Here is a 14,295-nt window from a genome sequence, read left to right as displayed (position 1 = left end):
GCAGGCCAGGCCATGCAGCCATACACCTCTGAGACTGGCCCTGACATTCACCACAACCATTCCACATCACCAACATTCAGATATGAGAGCTGTCAGTCTGGTTGTGATAATGTATGAGTTGGTAAGGTCTGAACTGATAACGTCTTCTAATAATGTATGAACTGATCGTGTCTGAAACTTGTTTTGTTGTTGTGCAGGTCAATGAGTACTTCAGCCAGGTATGAGAGACACGAAGCTAACCACATCCTGTTCTAGTAAGTTACACACACACACATGAAACCCTAAACGTCTGCTTGGCTTATCTTACAGAGCACTGTTTTCCTCTTCTGTCTGCTGCATGGTTTTCTTGTCATGTTACTGTTGTGTTCTCTGCGTTTACCATTGTTGTTACTACCAAAGACTCCTCACACTTCAAAGAATTGATCCGTGTCAGAACATAACGGCAGACTTTCATCTCTTTAGTCTTGAAAGAAAGTCATAGTGCTTCTACACCTGCATTGCTTGCTGTTTGGGGTTTTAGGCTGGGTTTCTGTACAGCACTTTGAGACATCAGCTGATGTAAGAAGGGCTATATAAATACATTTGATTTGATAATGGCCTCTCTTCTGCTCCACTGCATAGAGTTAAGCTGTGTTATGGCAAGAGGGGGAGCGGGAGAGAGGCATATTCTTCATATCCAACATTGTGTTGATGTATTACTCCTTTCATTGGAATCACATTAAACTCTCAGTAGTTTTAATTTTTGATTGGAAAAAGAATCTCCCCATGCTTCCACACATCCTTTCCCCACTCAGTACCATGCTCAGACACCGTAGGAATCAATCTGCCTGGTCCAATTAGGCACAGAGAACATAGGCATTATAGTACCTACTTGGAGGTATTAAACAGCCTTTGGAAACAGTCAGGATTCCTCATGAAACACTAATGCTACTTAACCATGTGAACCTCCATGCAACCCATGTACAGTGCATTTGGAAAGTATTCAGACCCCTTCAGTCTTTCCACATTTTGTTACGTAAGTTTTATTCTAAATTTGATTTGTTTTTTCCCCTCAATCTACACACACTACCACATAATGACAAAGCTCAAACAGGTTTTTAGAATTTTGTTTAAAATGTATTAAAAAAAACATCATAAATTGTGCACAAAATTTGTGAGTTGAGCTTTTTGTTCATATGGAAAATGTATAGGATCTTTTATTTCAGCTCATGAAACCAACATTTTTACATGTTGTGTTTTATATTTTTGTTCAATGTATTTAGCTATTAAATGATTTGGTCAAGCAATTCTGCTTTTAGCTATAAGATAAACACAGCTATCCTGTGTAATACTTGTCACAGTTGAAGAGAGGATGTTCTCAGCATTGTGCGGGTATGTTTTATTTCTCAGCTGTCTTATTTTACAAGATATTGATATGGATTTGCGATACAGAGCGTGCGAAATGAGCATCGGCCTCTGCGAGCACATCGGCCTCATTGGGTATTAGGGTATTAGGCTATGACAGCAATGTTTTTTTAGGACATTAATAATGACTTTACCGTTAGATTAAAACATGGCTACGTCACGTGAAAAATGTATTTGGAGGTAGTGATTTAGCTAATGTGTTTTGAATTTCCACTTACCCAGCTGGTGAATTAGCACCAAATATATTAGTGCACATAAAGATTTTGGCAAATTAATCTCTATTTAACAAAAAATATTGAGTCCTATTTTAACAGTAAAATATAACAATTGCTGTATTAGGTTGCAGTGCACATAGACATGTCTTGAATCATGCATTCCTGCTTAGATGAAACAAGTTATTTGAATACCATCTCAGTAGTCTATTGCACTTCTTTATTAAAGCACTGTGAATGCCATTAGAAGCCTACTCATTTTTTCTATTAGTGACGGTGTGAAGAATCATGGGAATATTAGCAGGTTTGTGGCGCACACGCAGACCTCAAAATTGGTATTAAATTGCATTTCAAGTGGCATTAAAGTATTAAATTCAACTTGATGGAACCTGCAGATACCCTGTACCTCCTCGAGCAACATTCAAGGCTCGTTTGTAGGGCCCATAGTTTTTCCTGGTTAGATCACATGGCGAGGAAAAACTCCGGTCCTTGTTCCTTTTAAAGTATGATGCATGTGATGTCACCATGCAGACGTGTCCATAAACAGCACTATGTAGACTAACACAATGTCCCTTGTTATCTTGTCTCCGTCTACAGCCCAGACAGCATCTCCACATGCTGGTACACCCTCCTGTCTGGTTCAGTTTTCCTCAAGGACCACATGTACTTGGCCAGATGCTGGTAGGTTCCATCTATGTTCCATTTATCAGCAGCCCTTCACCAAGGTTGGGTAGTAAAGGATTAAATGTAACTGATTTAAAAAAGAAATAAATTATGTAATCTGTTACGTTACCAGCAAAAACAAATACTTTTGAAACTAGATGATTACTTCTAGGATTACTTTTAAAGTCACAAAGGATGTTTGAGAACATTATTTGACACCTTTTCTGTTTTCTCAATGACATTCAAATCAGCATTGAAAAATTCAAGTTTAAGTTTGTTCCACCTGAGTGAGTCTGACCACAAGTCAGAGACCACTATGATGACACACCAAATGTGTTTGATGGATCGCAGGAAAAGAGCAGGAATAGGCTTTTGTAGGCTACAGTCAAAGCTAGGTCTTCCAATGGTACGACTGCTGTCGGCATCCAAAGATGATCCAACTTGAATAAACGCTTGGCGGTAAGGATGACAGCAGTAGTGTAGCCTACGGGTGATACTGATATCACATATTATTGATATCTACTTAGCACCATGATGCAAATCACACTGCTGCTCTCTCATTTAGCTATTTGTGCCTTACGAATTGTGGTTCCTGTGGATGGCTATGCATTTGAACCCAATAATGGTTGAATTTAAGTTTAAGCTGCCTATCAATCATTGTTTTTGTGCTCTTGCAACAGCTGCATAGTGGGGTTCCTAGCCTATGGAATAAAAGTTTGAGGGAGTTCCTTCCTTTTTTAAACTTTTCCGTGGTACTACATTTACATGTCAGTCATTTAGCTGATGCTCTTATGCAGAGTGACTTACAGTTACTGCATTCATCTTAAGAAAGCTAGGTGGGACAACCACATTTCATAGGCATAGTAAGTATACTTTTTCTCCAAAGTAGTTATCAGCAAAGTCAGAGCTAGAAGATTGGGAGGGGGTCAAGTGCAAGTGTTGGTTCAGGAAAGTTTTTGTGCTCGATACTGTCAAACTAGTATAATTTAAGAAGACAACGACTGGGGCTTTTATTGCTGATTTAAAAAAATGTCTATAGGCCTAACAGACTCAAGCTTACACAAACGTAAACAATAGGCCTAAAGAAAATTGAGTTTATCACATTCATTTTTCACACGCAAATCGAAGCAATTAGCCGAATCAGTCCTCCATGACAAGAAAATCATGAACAACGGAGTAGGCTAATAAGTCCTTAGTTGTTGGGTTATACTCTGGTAAAACTATTGGGCTAATCAATTTATCTATATTTCGAAGTCCTATTAAAGAAGATCAAGGGATATTATATTACGTGGAATGACTGGAAATCTGACAGGCTTTGGTTTTTAATGTAAAGATATAGCCTAATCGTATTATCTGTAGGAGAAAGCAATGGGTTAGAAGAAGCCTACATAACCAACCCATAAAGTAAAATGCAACATCCATTTATGGCCAGCTATGTAAACATTTTTGTCTTCTAATGCCTCTTAAACTGAAACTAATCAGATTACATTACTGAGTTGGGGTAATCCAAAAGTTACATTACTGATTACAATTTTGGACAGGTAACTAGTAACTGTAACGGATTACATTTAGAAAGTAACCTACCCAACCTTGCTCTTCAGACAGACTGGGAGGGATACAGATAAGGAGAGGGCAGATGCGTCCCAAATGGCACCCTATTCCCTATATAATGCACTACTTTTGACCGGGTTCCATATGGCTCTGGTCAAACGTAGTGCACTATAAAGGAAATGAGTTGCCATTTGGGACGCATCCAGAGAGGCTGGTAGTGTGATATATTCAGCTCCTGTCTTGCAGCAGCAGTGTGCTTCAGATCTGTGTTGGCTTTGATAAGAAGAGCCACTGATGAAGTGCCTGTAATACTACTTTTACATAGGATTTACTGTGTTCAACCTATAAAATATTAAACTTTTGGGCAATGTTTATATGAGTTGACCCCCTTACAAACAGGCTCATTTTTTAAGACATTCTTGCCTGCATACACTTTTTATACATCCCGTGCACATGCCGGTGATGAGTGATAGTAGTGGTGTGCACGTGGGTGGGCCACTGTTTGAATAAATCCATTGAATATACACCATCAAAAATAAATCCGTTATTCATTTGTTTAGGCAGGTCCTAAGAAACATCAATACTTTTTTTTTTAATATATTTTTTAAACAATAGAATGCCATATTTTGAGTTTAATTATGTTAAATCCAAATGAATGAAATCAATAGTTTATTATTTAGTTAATTAAACAGACAAGACACACCTACCCCGATCAGTCAACACACATATATATTTTATAGTAAGAATGTAATTAAATATAACAGAATAAAATAGCAGCGTGTGGAACCGCTGTCATATAAAAAAGTTATATTTTGAAACAGCCCAAGGCAAGCCCATGCTTTTTCTTATCCACGTTTCATCTCTTTCCTACCCTCACTCCGCTTTGTTAGGGAGCAGGCGTAGGGTCTTACTCTCAATGCATCTTCATCATGATACCAATAGAAAATGGCAATCTATATTTTCAAAAGCATGCGAGTCTCGTGTTCATACTTCACAACCTCCGCAGGCTTTTGGAGTCTCCTTTACACGATTTAGCAAAATAATAGGCCTACACTTGATTTAGACTAAATACATTGGCCTACACTTGATTTAGACTAAATAAATTGGCCTACACTTGATTTGGACTAAATAAATTGGCCTACACTTGATTTGGACTACATTATTGCAAGATAAATGTTTCTGATCAGTGACAGATTAGCAAACTAATAGATGAGCTATACCACCTCCACTTATTAACCAAATGTACAGACGGAGATTCAGTGAAACAAAATCAGCATTACGGCTACATTTCATACTAAGCCGTAGGCAGAACTTTACCGCAGTCATGACTAGGTCGGTTGGCGGAAATAAGTCTTTGCTAGGTAAAGGTCTGCCTTAGCACACGCTCCAGCAGGTATATTTAACTGGTCATCCCCAAAGCCAACACATCCTTTGGCTACCTTTCCTTCCAGTTCTCTGCTGCCACTGACTGGAACGAATTGCAAAAATCACTGAAGTTGGAGACTTATATCTCCCTCACTAACTTTAAGTATCAGCTGTCAGAGCAGCTTACCGATCGCTGCAGCTGTACACAGCCCATCTGTAAATAGCCCATCCAACCAACTACCTACCTCATCCACATATTTGTTTTTCTGCTCTTTTGCCCACCAGTATTTCTACTTGCACATCCTTATCTGCACATCTATCACTCCAGTTGTAAATTGTAATTACTTCACCACCATGGCCTATTTATCGCCTTACTTCATTTGCACACACTATACTGATTAATCTGTTGTGTTATTGACTGTACGTTTGTTTATCCCATGTGTAACTCTGTTGTTTTTGTCGCACGGCTTTGCTTTATCTTGGCCAGGTTGCAGTTGTAAATGGTGAAATATATTTTTTTTAAATAGAGGCTTTGTCACCAGCAATTATGTATGTATGTATGTATGTATGTATGTATGTATGTATGTATGTATGTATGTATGTATGTATGTATGTATGTATGTATGTATGTATGTATGTATGTATAATAGAGCAATTCTTACAGCTGCTCACACACAAACAGTCATTTTAACACACTTAAGCAGGGATCATGTCTGTTTGATGGAGTGCAGCTTTGAGGCGAGTGTGATTCCTCCAGCAACGCGTGACTATAATAACTGCAGCTGCCAATAATGAGGTGTGTGTGTGTGTGTGTGTGTGTGTGTGTGTGTGTGTTGCTGATTGACTGCAGATGTCTCGGACACAGGCACATCAGCCAGGCCCATTCTCACCGCTTATTGTTTTTTGTCTGCCTGCATCAGTTGGTCTCTCCAACACACTCTCACTCCTCTACTTTGTCCTGCCCAGCCATGAAACACAATCCTGAACCAATTAGTTTTGTGAGCTCAAGACTGAAAGAGAATTTGCACATAGAACCACTTCCTCTACCCCATTTAGGCTAGTGCCATCCAAATTATTAATATTTCCAAGAGCGCCCTGCCTACAGACAATTAAGCCATGTTTGCACTGCAGGCCTTAATGCTCAAATCATTTTAGTTTTTCAAATCCGTTTTTGAATACTGACTGTCCAAACAGCAAGATACAAGTAACCACCTGTGTTTAAACTGTAGTAATTTGCTGACATGGCTACACTAGTTATCATGGTAATGGCGGGTGTGTATGCAGTGGTGCGTGGCCAAAAGATTTGAGAATGACAAATATACATTTTCAGTCTGCTGCCTCAGTTTGTATGATGCAATTTGCATATACTCCAGAATGTTATGAAGAGTGATCAGATGAACTGCAATTAATTGCAAAGTCATCTTTACCATGCAAATGAACTGAATCCACAAAAAAAACATTTCCACTGCATTTCAGCCCTGCCACAAAAGGACCAGCTGACATCATGTCAGTGATTCTCTCGTTAACACAGGTGTGAGTGTTGACGAGGACAAGGCTGGAGATCACTCTGTCATGCTAATTGAGTTCGAATAACAGACTGGAAGCTTCAAAAGGAGGGTGGTGCTTGGAATCATTGTTCTTCCTCTGTCAATCATGGTTACCTGCAAGGAAACACGTGCCGTCATCATTGCTTTGCACAAAAAGGGCTTCACAGGCAAGGATATTGCTGCCGGTAAGATTGCACCTAAATCAACCATTTATCGGATCATCAAGAACTTCAAGGAGAGCGGTTCAATTATTGTGAAGAAGGCTTCAGGGCGCCCAAGAAAGTCCAGCAAGCGCCAGGACTGTCTCCTAAAGTTGATTCAGCTGCGGGATCGAGGCACCACCAGTACAGAGCTTGCTCAGGAATGGCAGCAGGCAGGTGTGAGTGCATCTGCATGCACAGTGAGGCGAAGACTTTTGGAGGATGGCCTGATGTAAAGGGCAGCAAAGAAGCCACTTCTCTCCAGGAAAAACATCAGGGACAGACTGATATTCTGCAAAAGGTACAGGGATTGGACTGCTGAGGACTGGGGTAAAGTCATTTTCTGTGATGAATCCCCTTTCCGATTGTTTGGGGCATCTGGAAAAAAGCTTGAAGACAAGGTGAGCGCTACCATCAGTCCTGTGTCATGCCAACAGTAAAGCATCCTGAGACCATTCATGTGTGGGGTTGCTTCTCAGCCAAGGGAGTGGGCTCACTCACAATTTTTCCTAAGAACACAGCCATGAATAAAGAATGGTACCAACACATCCTCCGAGAGCAACTTCTCCAAACCATCCAGGCACAGTTTGGTGATGAACAATGCCTTTTCCAGCATGATGGAGCACCTTGCCATAAGGAAAAAGTGATAACTAAGTGGCTCGGGGAACAAAACATCGATATTTTGGGTCCATGGCCAGGAAACTCCCCAGACCTTAATCCCATTGAGAACTTGTGGTCAATCCTCAAGAGGCGGGTGGACAAACAAAACCCCACAAATTCTGACAAACTCCAAGCATTGATTATGCAAGAATGGGCTGCCATCAGTCAGGATGTGGCCCAGAAGTTAATTGACAGCATGCCGGGGCGGATTGCAGAGGTCTTGAAAAAGAAGGGTCAACACTGCAAATATTGACTCTTTGCATCAACTTCATGTAATTGTCAATAAAAGCCTTTGACACTTATGAAATGCTTGTAATTATACTTCAGTATTTCATAGTAACATCTGACAAAAATATCTAAAGACACTGATGCAGCAAACTTTGGAAATTAATATTAGTGTCATTCTCAACCTTTGCCCACGACTGTAGGCTGATTGGTGGTGGTGCTCGTGCTTCCTGTCACTCAGAAGATGTTGTATAGCAAACAAAGATGACAACAATGCCTGCTATGGACGTTTCCTAGTTGCTTTGAATATTTGGAATCGTAGTCACTTTACCTCTACCTACATGTACATATTACCTTGACTAACCGGTGCACCCGCACATGGACTCTGTACCGGTTCCCCCTGTATATAACTTCGCTACTGTTATTTTATTGTTGTTCCTTAATAATAACAATATTATTTATTTATTTATTTATTTATTATTATTATAATAATTAAATGCTTTACTTCAGTTTGTTTTAGTAAATTCTTTAGCACTTTATTTTTTCTTCTTAAAACTGCATTGTTGGTTAAGGGCTTGTAAGTAAGCATTTCACAGTAAGGTCTACACTAGTTGTATTTGGCTAATGTGAAATAAAATTAGATTTAGTAAGAACCCTCAAAGGATAAGGTGATCCAACTTTCAAATGAGTCCATTTTGTCTTACTGCAACAGTCAACTAGGTAACTGTTTTAGTTTGCTAGCACATTCACTCCAGCTAGTTAGCTACCACATGTTCTTGTCAAACTGTCAACAGAGTAACTAGCATGCAACAATGTATGCCAAATCAAATTTGATTTATCACATGCTTTGTAAACAACAGCTGTAGACTAACTAACAGATTTTACTGTTCAGACACGTCTTATTCCCAGTAATCAATGATTTCAATCACCCTATGAAGGTATTTTGAAATGTGGCTTGAAATATCCTATTCCATGTGTTTTTTTTTGTCTATTAAGACTTCAAACTGCCAGTGTGAACAAGGCTTTAGTCATTCTAGATGGCACTGCATATATTGGATTTGAAGCACTGAGGTTTACAAATGGAAAATGGGGACAATAAGCATTAAACTCTTGGTGTGTAGCTGAATCTGCTTGTTGGCAGCAGTTTGTCCCACATTAGGTGACCGTGCTTTAGTGCAGAAGGAAAAGTTGGGCAATAATTTTTTTTGTTTTTTTATTTCACCTTTATTTAACCAGGTAGGCTAGTTGAGAACAAGTTCTCATTTACAACTGCGACCTGGCCAAGATAAAGCAAAGCAGTGCGACACAAACAACAACACAGAGTTACACATGGAGTAAAACAAACATACAGTCAATAACACAAGCACGACTGCCTGGAGGATATATTAAAGTGTGTGTGTGAACATGGTGTCTGTGTGCTTCCGCATGTCAGTTGATGACAGACAGAGAGGGGAGGTGGGGGTGGGATGCTGCCCTGCAGGGGGCAGTTGGGAGGAGGAGGGTTGGGGGGCTGGAGGGCAGGGAGCAGAGGGAAGGGAATAATATGGAACTCCTGGAAGGACTGGGGCTGACCATGTGTTCCTGAGTAGCCTGCAGCCTAGAAGCACATCCAGGCAGGAAATTAACACACACCCACACACACAAAACACACACTGCCCTGGAGCCACTGGACACAGTGGCTCCAGTAGAGGGGGCACACAGAGCCGAGTAGAGGGGGCACACAGAGCCGAGTAGAGGGGGCACACAGAGCCGAGTAGAGGGGACACACAGAGCCGAGTAGAGGGGACACACAGAGCCGAGTAGAGGGGACACACTCCCTCCCTTAGAAAGGACCAACTCAAGCCCATAATGACTCGCCTCCTCTTCCCCCTGGATCTCTAAACAGACTCCTCCTCTTCCCCCTGGATCTCTAATCAGACTGGACTTGGATTTAAAATAGCAGGAGTTTGGATCGAGACCAGTGCTATTCAATTTTTCCCCCATTGTTTTCGAGGATATTCTGGATATCATTTCCCCAGAGAAGGAGATCTGTATGTAGCTGTTTGAGTTGGTGTTTGTCTTCTTCCGTTGTGCTTTTATCGTTCTGTTTGGAGTTGACCCCTAGGACTTGGAGTTCTGGATGTGTGCCAGAGTAAGTCATTGAGGTTTTCGACTTCTCTCCCTATGCTTGTGGACTGATGCCGGCATGGGAATCAGCTCCCTGGGACAAACTCTGTTAAGGACCTAATGTTTTGGAATTCCCCGTGGGACACACACATCAGCAAGATGCCATCAGGCCTGCTTGATTTGACATGAAAGCGTACTATACATGTTGTTGTACAGAGAAATGTACTACTACTGTGAGAAAGTAAGAAAGGCGCATTTCCCCAGACTGAGACATGGCTTAACTGAGGAATAGCCCACAGGAAGTGTTTCTTTCTACTTGCAGTTTCACTTCTAAAACGGATTCATCTTAACTTACCCATTACAAGAGAACACAGCCTTGTTTAACACAACATTAAGTGATCCTGTAGCTGACAGAAAGGTTGTTTTCTATAGTCTTGTGAAGTTCTCATGTCTTCCCATGTTTTGAATCTGGTGACACCGCAGCCCTTCTCTTGTCCAGTGATTGTTGTTGATTGTCCAGCATGTTCAAGGTAAGCTAACACTGGGGAAGTTCCTTTAGATATTAAAGTAACATTCCAGGTTTTTTTTCCTTCTCAATAATATCATTAGTATTCCTGCTCAATAATGTAGACCAGGGTTAGGCAACCTCATGTTTTTGATGTAAGGGACCTGGAAGACCAGGTGTGTTGAATTTAGGTAATCAATAAACTGATCAATTAGCTAAGTTGGTCAGGTGTGGTGCCTAGTTAGAACAACATCCTGTGGCACTCTGGGTACAGGGTTGCCTACCCCTGACATAGACTAAAGGGGCTATAGGGGTTTAATTGACTGGCTGGTTTAATAGTATTAAATGAAATCACTACATGGAGGTTAGCCATCTTCTCTTGACTACCCTCCCCCTCCTCCTCCTCTCCAACCCCCCACTCATCCCAGATACTGTACATGCCAAAGCAGATTACCGTAATTTCCGGACTATAAGCCGCAACTTTTTTCCCACGCTTTGAACCTCGCGGCTTAAACAATGACGCGGCTAATATATGGATTTTTCCCGCTTTCAATTTTTTTTATTTTTTAAAAACACATTCTGTGACGTGCTCAGTTTTTTGGCGGCATGAAGCTTTCATTAGACCAATGAAATTGCCGAACGGGTTAAGGTCAAACAACTTTTGTTTACTGTTTAGATTAAATCGAGCGCTCTGAAACTTCTCATCATTCTGATTACGGTAGTCATTTTGTCACCCTCATCATGGAAAAGACACGGAGAAATGCATATGATGCAGCTTTCAAGTTGAAGGCGATTGATCTGGCTGTTGGAAAAGGAAATAGAGCTGCTGCACGGGAGCTTGGTCTTAACCTCTCTCGGGTATGTGGGACGAAATCGTCCCACCTAGTCAACAGCCAGTGGAATCGAGTGGCGCGATATTCAAAAACCTTAAAAATGCTATTACTTCAATTTCTCAAACGTATGACTATTTTACACAATTTTAAAGACAAGACTCTCGTTAATCTAACCACATTTTGAAATTGGACAAAGGCTTTACAACGAAAGCAAAACATTAGATTATTTCTGGCTGGGTACTCTCCTGACATAATCACACACCCATTTTTCAAGCTAGCATATAATGTCACAAAAACAAAACCACAGCTAAATGCAGTACTAACCTTTGATGATCTTCATCAGATGACACTCCTAGGACATTATGTTATACAATACATGCATGTTTTGTTCAATCAAGTTCATATTTATATCAAAAACCAGCTTTTTACATTAGCATGTGACGTTCAGAACTAGCAAACATACCGAAAACTTCCGGTGAATTTACTAAATGACTCACGATAAACGTTCACAAAAAACATAATTATTTTAAGAATTATAGATACAGAACTCCTTTATGCAATCGCGGTGTCAGATTTAAAATAGCTTTTCGGCAAAAGCACATTTTGCAATATTCTGAGTAGATAGCTCGCCATCACGGGCTAGCTAATTTGACACCCACCAAGTTTGGCGTTCACTAACCTCAGAATTACTATAAGAAAAATTGGATTACCTTTGCTGTTCTTCGTCAGAATGCACTCCCAGGACTTCTACTTCAACACCCAATGTTGTTTTGGTTCAAAATAATCCATAGTTATGTTCAAATATCCTCTGTTTTGTTCTTGCGTTCAAGACACTATCCGAACGGTGACCCGTGGACGCATGTCGTGACAAAAAAATTCAAGATATTCCATTACCGTACTTTGAAGCATGTCAAACGCTGTTTTAAAATCAATTTTTATGCAATTTTTCTCGTAAAATAGCGATAATATTCCGACCGGGAGACGTTGTTTTCGTTCAAAGACTGAATGAAGAAAATTGACTCTTCACGTGCACGCGTGCGCCCGTGTCATTGTTCTCAGATCGACCACTATCCAAATGCGCTACTGTTTTTCAGCCAGGGACTGCAGAGTCATCATTCAACGTTCTGGCGCCTATGGGAGCCTTAGAAAATGTCACGTTACAGCAGAGATCCTCTGTTTTCGATAAAGAGGCTATAGAAGGCCAAGAAATGGTCAGAGAGGGCACTTCCTGTACAGAATCTTCTCAGGTTTTGGCCTGCCATATGAGTTCTGTTATACTCACAGACACCATTCAAACAGTTTTAGAAACTTTAGGGTGTTTTCTATCCAAATCAAACAATTATATGCATATTCTAGTTTCTGGGCTGGAGTAATAACCAGATTAAATCGGGTACGTTTTTTATCCGGATGTGAAAATACTGCCCCCTACCCGAGAGGTTAATGAGTCAATGATAAGACGTTGGAAACGGCAGCGTGAGGAATTGACTCAGTGCAAAAAGACAACTAAAGCTTACTGCAAATTTATTTATTTTTTGTTACGAGCCGTGTTTCGTTAAAGCCTGTGTAAAGTTCATTTGTTTCAATGTACTGGTAGGCACCTGCGGCTTATAGGCATGTGCGGCTTATTTATGTTCAAAATATATATTTTTTTAAATTCAGTGGGTGCGGCTTATATTCAGGTGCACTGAATAGTCCGGAAATTACGGTAAATCATGTGTGCAAGAGTCGCCCACCCCCGTATGGACAAATGCACACAATGCCTCTCCTAAAGGAGTACACACAGTCTATGCATTGACTCCCTTGATACAATGACTGTATAAAATACATTATTCAAATACTGAGCTAGAGAAAGATTTTGTTCAAGTAATATATATTTTTTGTCATGACACTGTCATTTTTGCTCATTTTTATCAAGGGTGTCAATAATTTCGGGCCCCACTGTATATTAACTCCTGGGGGTGAGCTGGAGAGAGGAAAAGGAAGCCAGGCAGGCAGAAAGGCTTGGCAGGCAGCATTTCCCATCGGCTGACAGGCTGCACCAGGCTGGTCCCAGCCTCACTGGAGTGTGGAGAGAGTTGTCAAAGCAAGGCTGACGTCTGGCTCTCAGAGCAGACTGACTCCCTCGCTGAGAGCGAGAGACGCATCAGAATTCTGGAGGAAAATGGAAATTCAGTTCTATGTTTAATGCACTGTTCCCTTTTCCAGGAACAAGCGCCTGTGACTGTAGAATAGTCCGTAAGTAGTGCCCCAGACTCTCTGCTTTGACTATGTTTTTGGGACATAGGCCTGTCGCAGCAGTGGAAGTTGTGGTCACACACTGCCTGTGTCGACGACGTCAAGATACCAGACCTGGTACAATTAATTGACACATGAGCTTTAATGTATTCAAATGTTTACGTAATGGTTCCCTTTGTTGGGGTGGTGGGTTCCTTTCTCAGGAATTTAAGCGTTTGAACGTTCTTCTTTATCACCGAACACTAAATGAAGACACGCTTTCTTTCATTGGACCAGAAACGTGCTGGTTTCGTTGTGTGAAACCATCCATGAGTAAAGAATTGATAGGATGAATGTGGCTATCTCTCTTTGGTCTGGGAGAGTAGGTATGCGTCCCAAATGCTACCCTATTTCCTATATAGTGCACTACTTTTGACCAGAGCCCTAAGGGAATAGGGTACGCTACGGGCCCAGGTGAAAAGCAGTGCAGTATAAAGGGAATAGGGTACCATTTGGGACGCAACTTAGAAGAATAGGAGTTACAGATTTGGGCGCTCTCCCTGCTCACCACATCTCATAATTGAAAGCACTGAATCTCTCACTTTCTTGCTGTTAATTGCAGCATGGGTATTTTTGGCGCGTTCTGCCTCCTCTCTGATTTTAGATGGATTGTGCTATTGATTGAGATGTGACACCACCGTGAAGATGAAATTAAGTGACAAAATATAAAAACATGTGAAGACGATTCTATTATTAGATGGAAAGCTGAAACAAAGGGATCCCTCATCTCCCAATTCTCATTGGGTTGAA

General features: G+C 40.8%; 1 protein-coding gene across 7 annotated transcripts in view; it reads left to right on the top strand.

Annotated features, from left to right (window-relative positions):
- Nucleotides 1-14,295, top strand: part of LOC106603825 (rap guanine nucleotide exchange factor 6) — a 197,170-nt gene that overhangs the window by 46,664 nt on the left and 136,211 nt on the right. For 5 of the 7 annotated variants that reach the window (XM_045717340.1, XM_014198000.2, XM_045717338.1 and 2 more), the window contains 2 exons: nucleotides 198-254; nucleotides 2,214-2,297. In XM_045717340.1, coding sequence (XP_045573296.1) covers nucleotides 202-254; nucleotides 2,214-2,297 — 137 coding nt within the window. In that variant the 5' untranslated portion in view covers nucleotides 198-201. Of the gene's footprint in view, nucleotides 1-197; nucleotides 255-2,213; nucleotides 2,298-9,752; nucleotides 10,464-14,295 lie in introns of those variants that run through there. The other 2 variants (XM_014198001.2, XM_045717341.1) reach the window with 2 other exon arrangements.

This window comes from Salmo salar, chromosome ssa04 (assembly GCF_905237065.1).
Source record: "Salmo salar chromosome ssa04, Ssal_v3.1, whole genome shotgun sequence".
In the NCBI taxonomy this organism is placed as follows: Eukaryota; Metazoa; Chordata; class Actinopteri; order Salmoniformes; family Salmonidae; genus Salmo; species Salmo salar.
Note: the sequence above shows the minus strand (reverse complement) of the source record. Positions and strands in the feature narration are given on the sequence as shown.